The 17,953-nt window shown below is 36.8% G+C and overlaps 1 protein-coding gene across 1 annotated transcript in view; it reads left to right on the forward strand.

Moving 5' to 3' along the window:
- CENPE (centromere protein E) overlaps positions 1-17,953 on the forward strand; it is a 93,502-nt gene that overhangs the window by 40,151 nt on the left and 35,398 nt on the right. Inside the window, exons 19-34 of the mRNA XM_063425813.1 lie at positions 874-948; positions 1,784-1,903; positions 2,003-2,137; positions 2,986-3,163; positions 4,615-4,769; positions 4,866-5,180; positions 5,274-5,522; positions 5,685-5,999; positions 6,097-6,345; positions 10,162-10,467; positions 10,910-11,050; positions 11,696-12,001; positions 12,688-12,858; positions 12,935-13,072; positions 13,230-13,391; positions 14,524-14,799. Coding sequence (XP_063281883.1) covers positions 874-948; positions 1,784-1,903; positions 2,003-2,137; positions 2,986-3,163; positions 4,615-4,769; positions 4,866-5,180; positions 5,274-5,522; positions 5,685-5,999; positions 6,097-6,345; positions 10,162-10,467; positions 10,910-11,050; positions 11,696-12,001; positions 12,688-12,858; positions 12,935-13,072; positions 13,230-13,391; positions 14,524-14,799 — 3,291 coding nt within the window. The remainder of the gene's footprint in view (positions 1-873; positions 949-1,783; positions 1,904-2,002; positions 2,138-2,985; positions 3,164-4,614; positions 4,770-4,865; positions 5,181-5,273; positions 5,523-5,684; positions 6,000-6,096; positions 6,346-10,161; positions 10,468-10,909; positions 11,051-11,695; positions 12,002-12,687; positions 12,859-12,934; positions 13,073-13,229; positions 13,392-14,523; positions 14,800-17,953) is intronic.

Genomic DNA, 17,953 nt, shown 5'->3' on the forward strand with positions numbered 1-17,953 from the left:
TTTGGGACTAACAGCAGATAACTTGCTTGTTGTATGGTATCATTTGTATGTAAACACAGCTGACTGGCTGGACCGAGTCGCACCATATATTCCCCCAAAAAAGTAACGTGCTAATGTTTTGTTTACATTTAAACTATGGTCATCGTATTAGTCGGATAAAATACGTAAACAAAGGTACATTTAGTAAAACAAAATGTATAATTTCCTATGAAGCGTTGTGTTGACTGAAGTGCATGTTTCACTATTACTTTAGATAATCTAAAGGTTGTGAATAGTAAATGAAAGTGTTTTCTCTAGATCTAACCTAAGCTGATATATAGGCTACTTTGAGAATGAATGTATGAAAAAACATTAAACAAGGAATTTTAATGGAGATGTGAACAGGATTTTCAGTGAGAAATATTTGAGGATTGGTACAGAGTATTTATTTTACATCAATCTCAGAATTTGCTGCATATGTTTTATAATTATAATATTGAACTGCTTACTACATTCTGTATGTTTGTTAATTTAAATATGGTTATCCACCTAGTGTAATTTGTGTGTGCTCTGACTACTGGGTTTGCCAAATTCCTGCACATTACTTGATGTTAATAAAAAATATTACATTGATTTGTAATGTTGGCTGGAGTTGTGAAAAATTAATTTGATGAATTATACATTTCTAGCAGGTTTGCTATGTAGATCTTATATTTTCAATATTTATAATTGATAGTGTGTGCATAAATAAGGCATGCTTAATTTGGTTTTGGTGGCTTAATTGTTGTCTGATCTGTCAACACATTCTTTTATCCCTGCCTTTTTGGTGATGGCTGTTGAATCAGTAGAAATGCTTGCTAATTCTCCTTGCACTATTACTTAATTGCTTTCCAGGCACAACTAATGCATGAAATTGTCAGCTTAAAGAAGGTAGTTGAGAATGCAGAGGTGTACAATCAAGACCTCGAGGTGAGCTTTTTGGGTATTTAACATATATTTTCTTGCTATTTGCTCACCTCTACATGTCTGTGCCTTCAGTAACTTTAAATAATTTAGAACGTGGTTTGTTTGATATTATTTTTTTTCTGCAGCATCTGCCGTTCAGCATCTCCACAGTCTGCATTGGGACTCTGAATTTTCCTCATAGATGCATTGATCCAATGCATCTCTATGAGAAGGTGCTGATTGGCCAAAACAGCATTTGGCACAGCCTCCTTGCTGATTTTAGCCAATGCTTTCCCAATGGGAAAGCATTGGATTTGCTAAAAATCTGCAATTCTGTTGTCTCCAAGGGGCGGGGCCAGTGCGTCAGACCTGCGTGGCCCTGGAAATCTGGTATGTTTTAATTCCTTTTAAGGTGGCAAGGGGGTGGGTTTAGCACAATAGGGTTAGGAATACATGTTTGTGTTCCTGGCCCTATAGTGTCCCTTTAATTTCTAAATGGCAGAGAATTGAGCACTGAAAATTCAGAGACCTGATCTATACATGAAAACTATTTCAATAAGCTAAAGTTGTTTTGGTGGCTATAGTGTCCCTACAAAAAAAAATTTAGTCCAAGTGATAACAATTATTTAATTTACTAAATATTTACTAAATAATATATATGAAAACAAAATAGAGGACCTGAGAATGGGGAATAAACATGCCACCCAGGAGGGGTGAGAAAATCAATTTATATAATTATATATAAAAAAATTATTTTGCTCTCCTTTGTTGTGAGGATGTGTTAAGTAATTTGCACGCCAATTTTATAAATTCTCACCACCCCAAGAATTTAGCACACTGATATCTGTTTACATTGCAGACTGAATTAGAAACTAAGTCAAATCTTCTGAAAGAGCAAGAAAAGGAAATCATTGAACTAAAGAAAAATGTAGACAACTTGCAGAAGAAAATGAGAAACATGGATCTATGTGCCTCCATGGTGAGACCTGCTGGAAGAACAACTTGTCCATAACTCTTACCTTATTCTCAAAGAGCCTGCAGTCTTGGATAATGTTAATCTGGTTATGGTTTATTACAGGGTGACACTGATAATTTGTGTGAAGAAGTGTTTCAGTTGAAGCAATCCCTTAGTGATGCAGAAGCTGTGACTCGAGATGCTCAGAAAGAATCTGCATTCCTTAAAAGTGAAAACAGAGAGCTAAAAGAAAAAATGGTAAGTATTCAAATTTATGGGGGGTGGGGCGGGAAGTTGTGTATTGTGTAAACCCACATTGTGTATATATGGATTTCAAAAATATGGTGCACTCAGTTATTCCAAAGTGAAAATATTTATTTGCAAATAAACAGAATGTCTGTCCCGATCGACGCTTCTACTAGTTACGGTCTGTTTCGTTTTTGTGTGTGTCTCTCCCTCTCCCTTTCCTTCCAAAAAAGCCCACCATAAAAAAATGCAATTATATTTTAATGCAAGGAAGTATTCTCTGCACTGTATTTTCAGCAGACATGAAAGGGACACTAATGGGACATTGACCACTGAATCACAATGATTTTGTCTTAGTGCAGTACCCCTGCCGTTTAAACCCTACAATGTAGTAAAACATTGACATTTTGTATGAACAGCAATGTTTTCATTGCAGGGTAAAATACACCTGCAATGAGAAGGTGGTCACTAGAGACGCTTTACAAATGAGATGAGTCAGACACTTTATTTTTTTTAATTTTTTTTTTTTTTAAAGCATTGTATTAGTTACATTCTTCAATCTTGATATCAGGCAGGGAGACAGCATGGCTAGAAGGTAAGTAAAAATGTTTTTGGTTCTTAATTGCAAAAGTGGGTTCACCTCAATAGTTACCAAGACACCATAGCATTACGGAATACATGTTTGTTTCTTTTAAGGGCATGAATTATATATCCTCCTTCAGAGAGACCTCTAATCTTTTCATCAAGATGTTGTGGTAGTTCTATAAAATCTGTTTATCAGAAGTTGCTGAAGGTATGCTGCACTTTAATGCTATTCTTTGAACTCTTGCTCATCACCTATGGTTTGTTTTTCCTTACAGGACAAAATGTCAAGTCATTGCCAGCAAAGAGAAAATGATGCTTCTTCATATGAAAAGCAGTTGGAATCTGAAAAGTCAAAGTTCAAACAAATGCAAGCAGATCTACAGAAAGAGTTACAGTGTGCATTCAATGAAATTAACCAGCTAACTGGACTTATGGCTGGAAAAGTACCTAAAGGTTTGTAGCTTTAATTTATTCCTGAGCTCTTAACTTTTGTTGTTCAATTCTTCTTTTCCTTCAGCCAGACACTTTGTTCTGTTTCTGATGAATATTTTTTCTCACTCTTAAAATGAGTGAGAAAAAATTGTGCAGGCAACTTGATTCACTATTTAATTTTTTTATAGTTTTTAAATTCTTTATTTTTGTGGTGCATTTATTTAATACAGACACTTGTTGTGCCACAACACCAATAAAAAGGGTGAGGGACAGCGTTTAACAGGCTTATGGCATAGAGAAGTACTGCACACATTTTTAAGGTTATGGAAAGTAGCTGGGTCATATGCTTATCCAACATATCTCAAGTGTGTAAAGAGTCGTTGTCGCTAGTAATCTTGACATATTGGTAATCTTGCTTAATTTGGTTGAATAACAGGCTTTTAAACTAGGCAAATGCTTGTGAAACTAAGAGTATATCATGCACTATGCTCGTTAGACTAGACAGCAGGTCCTAGCTTCAGCAGACCAAGTGCGCTGTGGCTACACTATTTAATTTTTGTGCTGTGGAATCTGTATGTTCAGCGTTGCATTTTGATTATATGCTGTAGTGCCCCGGTTTCTTTAGGTTGCTCCATCACAACCACCTTGGTGAATAAAGGCTTAAAACTCTTTTTGTTAACTTACCTCTTTCCAGGGCTGATGTTCTCTTGGCGCTGGCTTAGTCTTCTCCTCTTGAGCCGTCATGCCAATAGGGAAATCTAATGCTCATGCACTGCAAGCACCACGGGCATTAGAGCTTCCCCATAGGAAATAATTAAATCAATGTTTTCGTATGGTGAATTTGAAGATGTTTGATGTACTCATGGAAAGCATTTACCTATCTTTAATCAATTGCCATGCTATTTTCACCATGGTTGTCCCCAGCTCCATATCTGAGATCTTACACTTGATGATCTCGGTCAATCCAAAGCTTTCCTATAGGGAAGCATTGGGAGATTACTGCTCTATGCTACCATCTGATGGAATACCAGAGTTTGACACTGACTGACTATCATGAAGACAGCCGTTACAGGTGTATTTAAACCTGCAATGTAAACAAAACGACAATATTTTACATGAATGGATTAAAATGACAGGACAATTGCACTCAGAGAGGATGTTATCTGGGTGACTTCAGCGGTCCTTTAAGCATATTATTAGTTAAGCAGCAAAGCTTTTTTCCTATTATAATAATAAGTTTAAAAATAAAAACTTTTTCTAATTTCAGATGTGAAATTGTATTTGGCAAATACTGCAATACAGTAATAAAGTTACCAAACTATATGCACAAACAAAATATATAATATATATATATAATATATATTTACCAGTACTGAAAGCTTGCACCCTATCACTGGCATCCCATTTTAAAAAACAGTGCATAGTTCCTCTAATGATTTGGAGTAGTAACATGCCTTTCTTTTGCTTGGCAGATCTGCTAACTCGTGTGGAATTGGAGAAGGAAATAAGTAATTACTCAAAACAATTGGCGAAAATCATGGAAGAAAAAACTATTTTGGAAAAAGAAGTTGCTTGTTTGTCAGAATATAAATATTTGCCGAGTGAAATTGAACATCTAAAACATCAGGTGCCTGCTTGATTCATAGAACTAAAAATACTATATTTTTTTTTATAACACTGTTTGAATCTTTACATTATTAAACTGTCCTCTTTCTCTTTATAGTTAAGCCAAACTTCTGAAGAGTTAGATTTGTTAAAAAGCGAAAGAGAGCAGCATTCAAGTATAATCTGCAAACATGAACATGCTTTACAAGAGCAAACCTTGCAAATTACGACTTTGACTGATGAGATCACATGTGTGCAGTCGAAGTTATCTGAAGCTGAAAAGCAGTACTCTGAGCTGAAAAGAGTGCATGCGGAACTTGAAGAAAAATACATGTCCGCTACACAGGAGCTGGTGCAGAAACAAAATGAAGCTGAATGTTTACTTAAAGAAATAGAACAGCACCAATGCACCATTGATGGTTTGGAACAAAAGGTATTTATCTGTCAATGCAGTTTTTGTGGTCCAATTCCCCCCCTCCTCTATTTTCCCTTTTTGAAAATAAATAAATCTGTTTTCCATGTCTAGCTCTCCACTGTAGCTGAAGAATTTGCCCAAGCTGAAAGGGACAAAGAACAACTTATTAGTCAACAGGAAGTGCTCATTCAAGCTGAACAGAATGCTAAAAATTGGCAACAAGCTGCTCCTTCAACAGAAGAAAAAGACAGCCAGGTTACAATTCCGCTCCATAGTTTGGATGAAGTCACAGCTCTTCTTAAAGAAAGGGATGATGTGCAAAAGACGATAGAAATGGAAAGGGATGATCTGAAAGAACAAGTAAGTATTCCTAGTCCTTGTGCACTGAAATTACTTAAAAAAAAATTGGGATTCTTATTTGAGATCTTACATGTTCCTTAATTATTTCTTTAATTATTTTTTTTTTTTTTATAACACTGTTTGAATCTTTACATTATTAAACTGTCCTCTTTCTCTTTCTAGTTAAGCCAAACTCCTGAAGAGTTAGATTTGTTAAAAAGCGAAAGAGAGCAGCATTCAAGTATAATCTGCAAACATGAACATGCTTTACAAGAGCAAACCTTGCAAATTACGACTTTGACTGATGAGATCACATGTGTGCAGTCAAAGTTATCTGAAGCTGAAAAGCAGTACTCTGAGCTGAAAAGAGTGCATGCGGAACTTGAAGAAAAATACATGTCCGCTACACAGGAGCTGGTGCAGAAACAAAATGAAGCTGAATGTTTACTTAAAGAAATAGAACTGCACCAATGCACCATTGATGGTTTGGAACAAAAGGTATTTATCTGTCAATGCAGTTTTTGTGGTCCAATTCCCCCCCCCCTCCTCTATTTTCCCTTTTTTGAAAATAAATAAATCTGTTTTCCATGTCTAGCTCTCCACTGTAGCTGAAGAATTTGCCCAAGCTGAAAGGGACAAAGAACAACTTATTAGTCAACAGGAAGTGCTCATTCAAGCTGAACAGAATGCTAAAAATTGGCAACAAGCTGCTCCTTCAACAGAAGAAAAAGACAGCCAGGTTACAATTTCGCTCCATAGTTTGGATGAAGTCACAGCTCTTCTTAAAGAAAGGGATGATGTGCAAAAGACGATAGAAATGGAAAGGGATGATCTGAAAGAACAAGTAAGTATTCCTAGTCCTTGTGCACTGAAATTACTTAAAAAAAAATTGGGATTCTTATTTGAGATCTTACATGTTCCTTAATTATTTCTTTAAAGGGGCGAAAGGTTTTGCCCACGTGTTTCAAATTGCAACTGCAGGTCAGCAAATCTACCAACCATCCCTGCAGTATTGCAATTGAAAAAATGTAAAATCTTGAAGGTTTACTGTCCCTCGCTATCAGTCACAATTTTAGAATCTCGTTGAATGAATTTACAAGCAACGCATCTCCCGCATCCATAGGTACCACAAGGGGGATTTCCCAACCATGTGCCTGATGGTTTTGGTTGAAATTGACTCTGAACAAGTATATCTCTGATATTACAGCCTCTTTGTGCCGTAATGTCAACTTTTGGACCAAGGACCTCTATGAGATGAACTTCATTAAGTAAAATTGGCCAAAATCTATGCAAGTATTTCTTCACATCCTGCCAACCTGAATCATACATATTTTTGGTGTTTCCCTCACTGAATAGTCTATCAGCCTCCAATGCCCTCCTCTATGCCCTTTTCAGGCAACTGTTAGGGTATCCTTTCTCTCGGAACTGCTGTCTGAGTGTTTTAGCTTTTACCTTAAAGTCAGAAATATTACTGCGTTTCTGTGTATCCTTAGATACTGCCCAATGTGTATCCCCTGTTTTTTAGGGTCTCAAGTGGAAACTGTTCCATTGTAAGAGGGCATTGGAGGACACAGGTTTCTTAAGTGTAGTTTGGAGTGAACCCTCATCCATGATGGAGATAGTAAAGTCCAAGAAATTAAGAAAGCGCCTGCCAAACTCTGGTGTAAATTTGGGGTTTTCATTATTTACATTCAGAATGGAAACAAGATCATTAAACTCTTCTGTGGTACCCTGCCATACAACTAGGATGTAGTCTGAGATGTATCTTCGTAAGATATTGTGCCACGGTGTCTGAAGTCCTAAGCTGTTCCTCCCACCACCCCAGGTGGAGGTTAGTGTATGAGGGGGCACAAGCTGTCCCCATCACAGTACCTCTCACCTGGTGGTAGAATTTGTTATGGAACAGAAAGTAGTTGTGACAGGATAAACCCCAGGAGTCTCAGTGCAAATGTTGTGTCTGGTGTTCCGGACCCCCTCTGGTCTCGAAAGAACCTTGCATGTGCAATCCCTTTGTCATGCGGGATGAATATAATGATTCTACATCCAAACTTCATACATTGGATGTCTTGGGTATTTTGAGATTAGAAAGGGAGAGTAAGTGCCTGCTTGGTATCCCTAATGTAAGATGGAAGGTGTTCTACAAATGGTCTCAGAATTTTATCTATGTAGAGAGTACCATTCTGAGTCAGGCTCTTTTTACCCGAGACAATAGGGCGACCTGGTGGATTTGTGAACTTTTGGCAGGCAGTAAAAGGTTGCTATCCTAGGGTGACTATTCAAGATAAACTCGTATTCGTCATCCGATGGCAAACCATCACTGCGGCCATCGTCCAGAATTGCCTTATACCTCTGTAAGAACTAATTTGTAGAGTTGGTTTTTAGAACCCTATAGGTTTCAGTGTTGCTTAGTACTGATCAGCCGGCTTACTGATCAGATCGTCATCCTCTTTGAGTGATCTTAGTGCCGGTTGTTCATTCTTTGAGAGATTGTCATTCGGGGTGGAATTCAAGAGATTTTACATTGATCTTTTCAATCTCACTCTTTGACTGCTTCTAGGAAAAAGCTCAATGTTCCCAAAACTGCCATGGTTGGGGGTAAAGCAATATTGTTTTCTGTTTGTTTGGGTTCAGTACGATTCTGAGGTTTATTGGCTGTGGTTCTCATCCAGGAGGGACAACGGGGTGATTATACACTCAAAGTCCTTAAACATGAGGCCTAAAGCTCTCGCTTTCTTCTCCATGCGTAATGTGTGGAACTTGTGTAAAGCAAGTTTACGCACAAAGTTGGATCGGTTACAACCTATATTTGATTTATAGGTGGTTTAATAGGTCTCAGAAGTCCCTTCTTCACATGTCCTGCCATTCACACCTTTTTATCCTTGTGGGACAGAGTTAGGCAGATGTTCACTTTGGCCTCTAATCCCTCTCCTTTCACAACTGTAATGAGAAATCGGGATTTTCCTTCAGGCATGCAACCAAGAGATTTAAAAAAAAAAAAAAAAATATGGGGGAGGCTGACATACAACTACCTATATTTATAGGAGACATCATGACATTCAGAGATTACTTTCAATATGTTCAGTTATGCCATTTTGCACAAGCAAACTGGGTTAAACAAGCTGCTGGTTCAGCGTTGACTCCATATAAAGCCCTCTGCTTACATGAGACCTTTCAGGTTTTATATCGTAGATTTATAACTATACCTCTTCTAACTCTTTTAAATGAGGACTTCATGTGATATGTCTGTCAATAAAAGCAGGATATAGGAGGGTAGTTGGAAGAGGACTCTTGGTGAACTTCTGGGAGGCAGTCATCAGGGTCTCCATTTGCATTATTTCCCAGGAACAAATGTATAAAATCTTGTTTCAATGGGGAAAACACCCTTTATCCAGCTGTTGGCAACAATGCAGCCTACGTGGCACATACCTTTAGATGTGGTGTTCCTTTTTGGGAGATGGTGAGGGATCTATTGGCGGCTGTCTTACAGAGCTCTTGAATAAGAGTACTTGCTTGGATGGCTCTGGCAGGTTTCTGGTTGGAAAACTGTTCCCACTGTGGGGTAAGTGCTGAGCAAAATTAATGATAATCACTTATTGGGTCTCCTAACTGCAATTGTTTATAATACAGAAGCAAAAGTGATGTCTTAAATGTCAGAAAATTTAGCAACAAGACTGCAGGGGCATGATCTGTACACTAAAACTTCTTTATTTTTCTAAAGTTGTTTTGATGCCTATGGTATCCCTTTAAAGTGACACTATAGTCACCAGAACAACTACAGCTTATTGCATTTGTTCTGGTGAGTAGAATCATTACCTTCAGGCTTTTTGCTGTAAACACTGTCTTTTCAGAGAAAATGCAGTGTTTACATTATAGCCTAGTGATAACTTCACTGACCACTCCTCAGATAGCTGTTAGAGATCCTTCCTGTGTCATGGCTGCCTAAAATGCATCCAAACATTCAGTATCTCCTCCCTCTGCATGCAGACACTGATTCAATGCATCTCTATGAGGAGATGCTGATTTGCCAGGCCTGTGTTTGAATTGTGCTGGCTCTGCCTCTTTGTCAGTCTCAGCCAATCCTATGGGGAAGCATTGTGGTTGTATCAGGCTACCACTTGTGATTATGTCAGTAGGCAGTGGGCAGGTCTAAAGGAAACGGTGACAAAATAAGCAGCTCCAGACTTGAGTACAAGTAAGATTTTACTATATTTAGGCAGGCATGAGGGGAACAGGGTGACTAGATAGTGGTTTTAACCCTATAGGGTCAGGAATACGTTTGTGTTTCTGACCCTATAGTGCTCATTTAAGTTCCTTGCTAAACAGAAGTTAAAATCCTTTAGCCACCAACATTATGTTCATGCAATCTTACAGTGACTGCCTCTTTACCAACTAGTGGGTCTTGCAATGGAAGCCAGTCATTGTTGGCTGGCATAGGACTGTTGGGCAGCAAGGATGACTTGCAGCTAACCTAACTAAAGCTTGTTTTGCAGTGGGATTGGAGAGAACTTTGGCAGTGTTAACCTATCTGTTTTATAAATAATTATTTTTTTCTACTAACAAAGCAAAGGTAAACTTCTGTGCATCTGTAAAAAAAAAAAAAAAAAAAAAAAGCATGTAGTTTAAAAGTTTATATGTTTATATTTTTATTTTTGTATTTTAGTTGTCTTTACAAGGTGAAACCCTCCATGATCAAGCAAATGTCTTTCAAAAAGAAGTAGAAACCTATAAAAAACTACAACAAGATCTGAGTGCTGAAATTGAACAGCTCAAGGGTTGTTTAAAAGAAAACCAGCAATCCCTGGATGTCATGCAAGCAGAAAAGTCTGAAGTTTATCAGAAACTCAGAGATGTTCAGAAGCAGTTGGAAGCTGTTGACCAGGAGAGAAGTAAACTTCTTTCTTCAATAGATGATATTAAAGCTGAGAGAGATGATCTAAGAAGTGACCTAAATGAGAATATTGAATTGGTAAGTATCCAAATGTGCATTTTGACATAAAACACTTTTTGCTTATGATTCAAATGTAAGTGTTTCTATGTTACTTTTGTTTTGTACATTTAAATTGTCTTAAGTTTACAATGGGATACATACTGGAAACCCATACTTGTTATGTGCCAGTTTTAATTTGTCACACTTATTTACCCTACTTCGCTGTAAAAATGCTGAGAGCTAATGACATGGCTTTCTAAACCGGTGTTAACATAAAAATGGGGTGGTGGCTGTTAAACTAGGATGGTTAGTGCTGATCATTCCATTCCAATTATGTTTGGTACTATCATCCATGTATAATTAATTTGGCAGTGGGTTATGGCAAGATAACAATTGATTTGGATTCCTCTAAGTTTTTTTTTAGTTTGGGGGATGTTTTTATTTTTAACATTTTTCATGTGTTATCCTTTTAAATACAAAGTCCATTGAAACGCAAGATGAGTTAAGAACAACTCAGCAAGAGCTCAAACAGCAGAAGAAACTTGTTGGCGACTTAAAAAAGCAACTTGAAGAAACCGCTACAACATCTAAGTTCTGCCAGGACCCTAGCCTAGGACAAGAGGTTAGTAAACCATTCAACTATATTTCCATTTAAACTATACTGGAAATTGTGCAGTATATGTCCAGTTGCCACCTGCCCCCCTTATCACCAGCCACAATGTAAAGTAGCACTGTCATTGTCTGGGGACATTGCAGAATTTGCAAAGACTTTGGATGGTGACATAGCCACTGGAGGTCCAGTGGCTGGGAATACAGGTAAAGGTGAGCTCTACTTGCCTAAACCTGACCCTCATGAGCACGGCCATCTTCTGACGGCGGGTCATCTTCAGCACAGGGAGCCAACATTACGGATATATTCTCGCAAGATTACACTCTTGAGGCCGATGGAGCATCCCGCAAGACTCCAAAATTCTCTATTGACAGCAGGGGGGATTAACACTTGTAGACACTAAGTGGATCTACTGCCTTCTAGAAGTGCCAGGTGTAGGAAATATACTGAGACAAAGTGGTCTCTACTTTGTCTCAGTATATCTCTTTACTAGGTTGGAATTTCAATGAAATTCCAGCACCGTCAAGATGAGCAGAATATATCAACTTTATTTAAATTTGGTAAACACTGTAGGAGTAGAGGTGGAACCCAATTGTTCTAAGCTTTATATTTGTTATAAATTCTGCCATTTTGACTTTTTCTTTTGAATTTTCAAAGTTGGAAGAAAAGCTTCACGACACCAATGCTAATTATAAAGCACTTATTGAGGAAAAATATGCTCTTGAAACTACTTTGCAAAGTCTAATGGGTGAGTTGGAACTCCTCCGGGAATGCACAAAAGCAGCTGAGCTGGCTCAGGAAAAGGCAGAAGGAGAGACTAGAGAACTTGAGCAAAAACTCTGTACCTTTGAGAAACAACTGTTCTCTATATCATGTGAGAGGGATGAGGCAAAGAATATGGAAAATAATCTGACAGAAGAAAGGAATTTGCTCAAACACGAAATTGAAAAGAACATAAAGCAGGTGACTTTTTATGTAAATGATTTAATTATTACTTTTAAAATTCTACTCTTGAGTAATTTAGTAGAGACATTTGAGAGTATTGCAGTGTTCAAAATCTTTATTTTTAAGATATATACCCGCAATGAAAACATTTATGCATTTAGTAATTTTCTTTTTCCATTCGGGTTATATCTATAAAATTAGCCTGAGATACCTACAGATCTCATTTCTGCAGCATTTGCAAGCCCTCTCCTTCTTCCACAACCCTGACATATGTGGCTGTCCAATCAGACTTCCCAGTGCAGCTTAAGGAGAAGCCTTTGGAAGACAGGTGCTCTAAGCAATTTGAGTTTAGCTCTACAGAGCTAAAAAAAATTTTTTTTTTACAAAAATCGAGAAAAACGGGACCCAGTTGCCGACCGCCAGGTGGATGTAACAAGGTTAATTTATAAGAGTATCAATTTAAGAGATGACACACTCATCGCACAACATAAAGCAGTTCAGCAAGCTATTCATAGTAATTTAAGATTTAGTGTGTGCAAGAGCAGTTGTACTTGGTTTCTTAAAAATGTAAGATTGTCACAGAAGCAGCATGGGAGGTAATATTTAATGTTTCCCCCACACCCCATATTTTTGTTTTTTTCTTTTGTTTTAAATAATCATTTAAGTTAATGTATTTTTAATGTTTAAGTATTTTGTCTTGTCAGATCCAGTGCCTAAATGAAGAGATACACCTTATGAAACCAAATGGAGATGATGATGATCTTCGGCAACAAAAGTTGCTGGCACAGGAAAAAATGGATCTTAATGAAATATTAGAAAATGTTGGCGCTGAGAGTCATCGGCTGAAACACGACCTACAAAAAAACATTGAAATGGTAGGACATTTGTCTGACAATCTCTCATTCTAAACTGCACTTGTTATTTTGATTTTAATTGGTATACTTGTTTTAGTCTATTGAAACCCAAGAGGAGCTACAGGGTGCCCTTGAAGAATTAAAACACAAGACTAGGCTCTTGGATAACCTGAAATCCCTGCATGACATCCCAGAGGACCACCCTGAAAATCATGAAACTGCCTTGGAGCATAAAGTAAGTTGTTTGACATGCACCTATTCTTGTGTTAAGCAAACGTTTTTTTTTTTTTTTTTTTGTATTGCTGTAGAGCAAATCTTTCTGTTTTGCTTATATTAAGCAATATGGTTTTATAATCTTTGTGATACTGATATTCACGTTTTGACTTGGAAAGGTTTTAAGGTTGGAAGGTCAGATGAATGCACTGATACAGGAGAGAGATTCACTTTTACTTGAACTTAAAGCTACAGCAAATAGAAAAATGGAGCTGGATGAATTAGTTTCTACACTTACTGAAGAGAGAAATTCACTTCAAGAAAAATCTACAGATGGTCAGGTGAGCTTTGCATCCATGAGATTGATTTAAGAAAAAAACACAGTATGAATTAAGAGAAATGAAAGCATACAGTATTATATTTAAGTATTCTTAACAATCAAAGCCCTCTCTAAAAAAATTCTTAACTGCTTTACTTTAAGTATAGCCCCTTCATGACCAATTCCATGAACTGCTAATACCACTGTCTGCCCCTTAAACACCTTATAGTAAAATAAATAGTGAAGAATCTGGTCACTTGATGGTGCACAGATACTGGTTATTCTCCCAGCTAGAAAAAGTGTTGGAGTACCACGCTTTATGGCAACTTCGAATGGCCTTCTTATTTGACGCAGACAGTGATTGGGTCTTTTCATTCTGTGATATGCTTAAGGATCATATTATGACAGAAATTGCTTCATAAGGGTCACAGGGCTCGATCTTCTGAGGTATGCTAAGATGGTGACATACACATATTCTTCTTCAGTGTTCCATACGACATTAATTGGTAAAACTTTTCAAATAGCAGCGACATAAAAGTGTATGGAATGAGGTCTTGACAGTTTGCAAGATCTTTTCCAACAGGTCATTAAATCTTGAATCCGTAGGTTAATCTTTTATCCACTCACTTTGAAATTCTCATAGGTCCCAAATCAGCTGGAGCGATCGTCGGCGGTTGCTGTATCTTTCACGCAGAGATAACTTGCCGGCATTTCATCTCTCACGCAGAGAGAACTTGCCAGCATTTCGGTTCTGAACTGCCATTACGGGTGCATCAGTCTAATTATGCTTCTGAATGTTTTTTCTCTTTAATGGCACAAGTGAGCAAAAACGATTTTGAGACCTGAGCTGGGATTTACCGAATGGCAAGCTACCGAGTTTCTCTAAGCTTTTGTCCATTCAATTCTTATATTATTTATTTTTTGTTTTTATTTATATATATATATATATATATATATATATATATATATATATATATATATATATATATATATATATATATATATATATATATATATACTATGTACTATGTTTAGGAACAAGTTCATGGTGAAACAGTCCTTTTTTTTATTTTTTAAGATTTACAGCGTAATAGACTAATATTGTCATGTATAGGCCACCACTATATTTTTATGAGTGTTATATCTTCTTTCAGATATCCGTTCTCGCAGAAAAACTGCAGGATATTGAAGCCAAATATCAAGAACTTCTCTGTGAGAAACATTTACTTGAAACTGCTCACCAGAGTCTAAAATGTGAATTGGAGCTTCTCCGGGAACATGAAAGAACAGTGGGATTGGCTCTAGAGAAGGCAGAAGAAGAGAAGGTTGAAGCTGCAGATAAACTATGCACCCTAGAGAAACACTCTTCTCATATTGATGAAGCAGATAACCTGAAAGTTGAATTGAATGTTTCCGGAGCAGCAATGGAGGTAAAATGTGAATTTCATTAAACAATATTAGTAAAATATATATATATGTTGTGTATAAGAAAATCAATATCCACAGCTATATGGACATTTTACCTCAGATTTGCTTGGGTAAATGTTCATTAGCAGATTTTAGATGACAGACATATATAATGTTGCTGTTGCTCTTTAGAAAATAATCTATTCTTTAAATTTGCATGGTGTGCTTCTGAAATGTTCCTAAGCAAATAATTTACATTTTTTGAAAACCTAACAAGGTGATAAGCGCACACATAAAAAGGATTAGTTACCTCATATACAAATTCTTCTTAACTTAGTTACATGTATTATCCTATACAGAAACAGAGATAAAACACAACATAGTTTAATCTGTAAATATAAATCGTGAGTAGGATTTAGAATTCAGAACACTCACAATTTTCCATTAAAGTTGGCTCTGGACTTATTGAGCATATATGTCTCCTTGTAGACATAGAATGGATTCCTCTAGTGGTTAGGGTCCCAGAAGTTGCAGAATTGCTGGAAACGCCAAAAAGAGGTAGGTATATAAAAACTATTTATAACTTAAATAGATAAAAAAAAATAACATTGGAAGAAGTGCACAATGCGTTATAACCCCACTAATGGGTCCTTCTCGGGTGCTAATGAAAGTCCTATTAGTACAAACATTCTTTATATATACACAAATATTACAAACAATCACACATGTTGTAAAAAAAACACACCCATTCCCAAATATGGTTCGACAACGGATACGTATCATGCCACCTCCAAGATGGCGACGTTTCCTGTTCGGATATACATGTCCGTTCTTTCAGCCATATTGGTAATCTTTTCCAAGAGTATAAATAAAGTATAAATAAAATGTAAATTAGAACACACATATAAAATTACAGAAAGTTCGTTCTATCACTTCCACAAAAATCATGTCTTTTCAAATCTTTTTTGGAATGGTTCTATCTGTCGCATCTATTCGGTTTCGTCACTTTCGGTGACGGGCCGGGTATGTAACGTCACTTCCTGTGACGTGCCGGGTATGTAACGTCACTTCCTGTGACGTCTCCATGCAGGCTAATTCCCCTTGACGAATTTTAGCGTCCATGTGTGTTATGTTGCAGTTTCTTATGTCTGACCAGCAGGCGCCATTTTACAAAAGGGCATTAGTCCATATATACCATACACAGAAGAAGGGCAAGAAGAAAAGGGAGTTAAAATACATATTAAATGTAAAAAATAATAAAATGAAAACACTAATCAAAAAGACACTCAAATAAAAAGAGTTAAAACCACAAAGGCAAAAAGAGAGAAATATTTCATAAAATAGGATTTATTTCAAAATCAAAATTGAGTCCCTTAGAAACTAAGGTGTGTAACTCAAAAATCCATCTAGTCTCCTGTATGCTTAAATTAATAGCAGCATCTCCTCCCCTTCAATGAGCGTTATTTTTTTCTATTGCACAACATTTTAGGTGTCTTGGATCTGACCTTTTCTTTTCTAAAAAGTGCATTGATACGCTATGATTCAAAAATCCTTTTTTAATATTCCGAGCATGTTCACTGATTCTCACTTTGATTGGTCTAGATGTCTTGCCTATATATTGTAGCCTGCATGTACACCACAAAAGATAGATAACATTATGAGAGTGTGATTTGATTGATTTAATTTTATATTCTTAGTAATAGCGGAATTAAATGTAAGAACATTTTTGTTAGATATTCTTGTATTCCGACATGCATTGCATATCCCACAATGAAAACAAAAAACCTTATTTTCATGTGACCAATCTGTTAGAACATTTTTTGGATGTTCATGTTTTACAAAACTTTTAGTTAAAATTTGCTTAAGGTTTCTTGCTCCTCTAAAATTGAATTTCGGCTTTTGGCCTATATATTCTTGCATCATCTTGTTGAAGGATGTGCCATTTTTTGTAAAATTTTTCTTTAATGGTGCCCATGTTACTAGAGAAGTAAATAATAAGGGGAATTTGGCAGTTTGTCTTTTTTTCTTTATTTTTATATTTAAGTAAAGGGGATCTATTGGTAACTGTATCTATATTGCTTTGTAAATCATCATTATTGTATCCTTTCTGTTCAAATTGTTTTTTTAGAAAAGCAGATTGTGCAATAAAGTCTACCTTGTTGGTGCAGTTCCTGCGAATTCTCAGGAACTACCCTCTGGGTATATTTGATAACCAGGGATGATGATAACTATCTAATTCAATATAGCTTTTGACATCAAATTGTTTTAAAAAAAAAATGCGAGTCAAAAGGGCATTGTTAAAAATATAAATATTTAAGTTTTAAAAAAAAATCAATGCTCAAATCACTGACACTCTTGGTAAGATAGTTGCCCCAGTTGTTATGGAGAGCGTTTTAAAAAAAAAAAAAAAAAAAAAAAAAAAGTTAAGAGAATCACTAGATCCTTAGTAATTAATGAAGATGTCATCTATGTACCTTTTCTATAGGTCCACATTTGCTCCAAATCCATGTTCTTGATGAATAAAATTTATAAAAAATAAAAAAAGTTCACGATTTGTCTGCACTAGACCGTAAAAATGACAAAATCCCCCTTTTAACACCACCCACAGTTAAACATAATATAACTATTACTATTTTAATGCTTCCACCACCAAGACAATTTATAAATGGGGTGCCTTGGTCCCCCAAGTAAATCAATAATAAAAACCCATCAAATATTACTTGGCACAATATCTATTCAATTGCAAAATACTAATTAGTCTCTTCAGGTAACGTGATTCTTAACCAGACAAAGGCAGAACTTAAAGGGACTCTCCAGTGCCAGGAAAACAATCAGTTTTCCTGGCACTGCAGGTCCCCTCTCCCTCCCACCTCCCAATCCCCGGTTGCTGAAGGGGTGAAAACCCCTGCAGTGACTTACCAGAGGCAGCGACATGTCGCTGCTTCTTCCTCCGCTGCCGCTCCTCCTCTTCATTACGTCGGACGGTGGGAGAGACTGGCCCCGCCCACTGGCCGGGGAGACCTAATGCGCATGCGCGGCATGACACATCGTGCTAAACTGTGCTGTGCTAATAAAAATAAAAAATTAGCAAAGTGAACCGACGGAATTTCCCTGATGAAGGCGCTCTGGTAGCGTTGAAACGCGTTTCGCCAAAGACTTTCTCAAAGGTGGATGGTA

Source organism: Pelobates fuscus, chromosome 6 (genome assembly GCF_036172605.1).
Source record: "Pelobates fuscus isolate aPelFus1 chromosome 6, aPelFus1.pri, whole genome shotgun sequence".
NCBI lineage: Eukaryota > Metazoa > Chordata > Amphibia > Anura > Pelobatidae > Pelobates > Pelobates fuscus.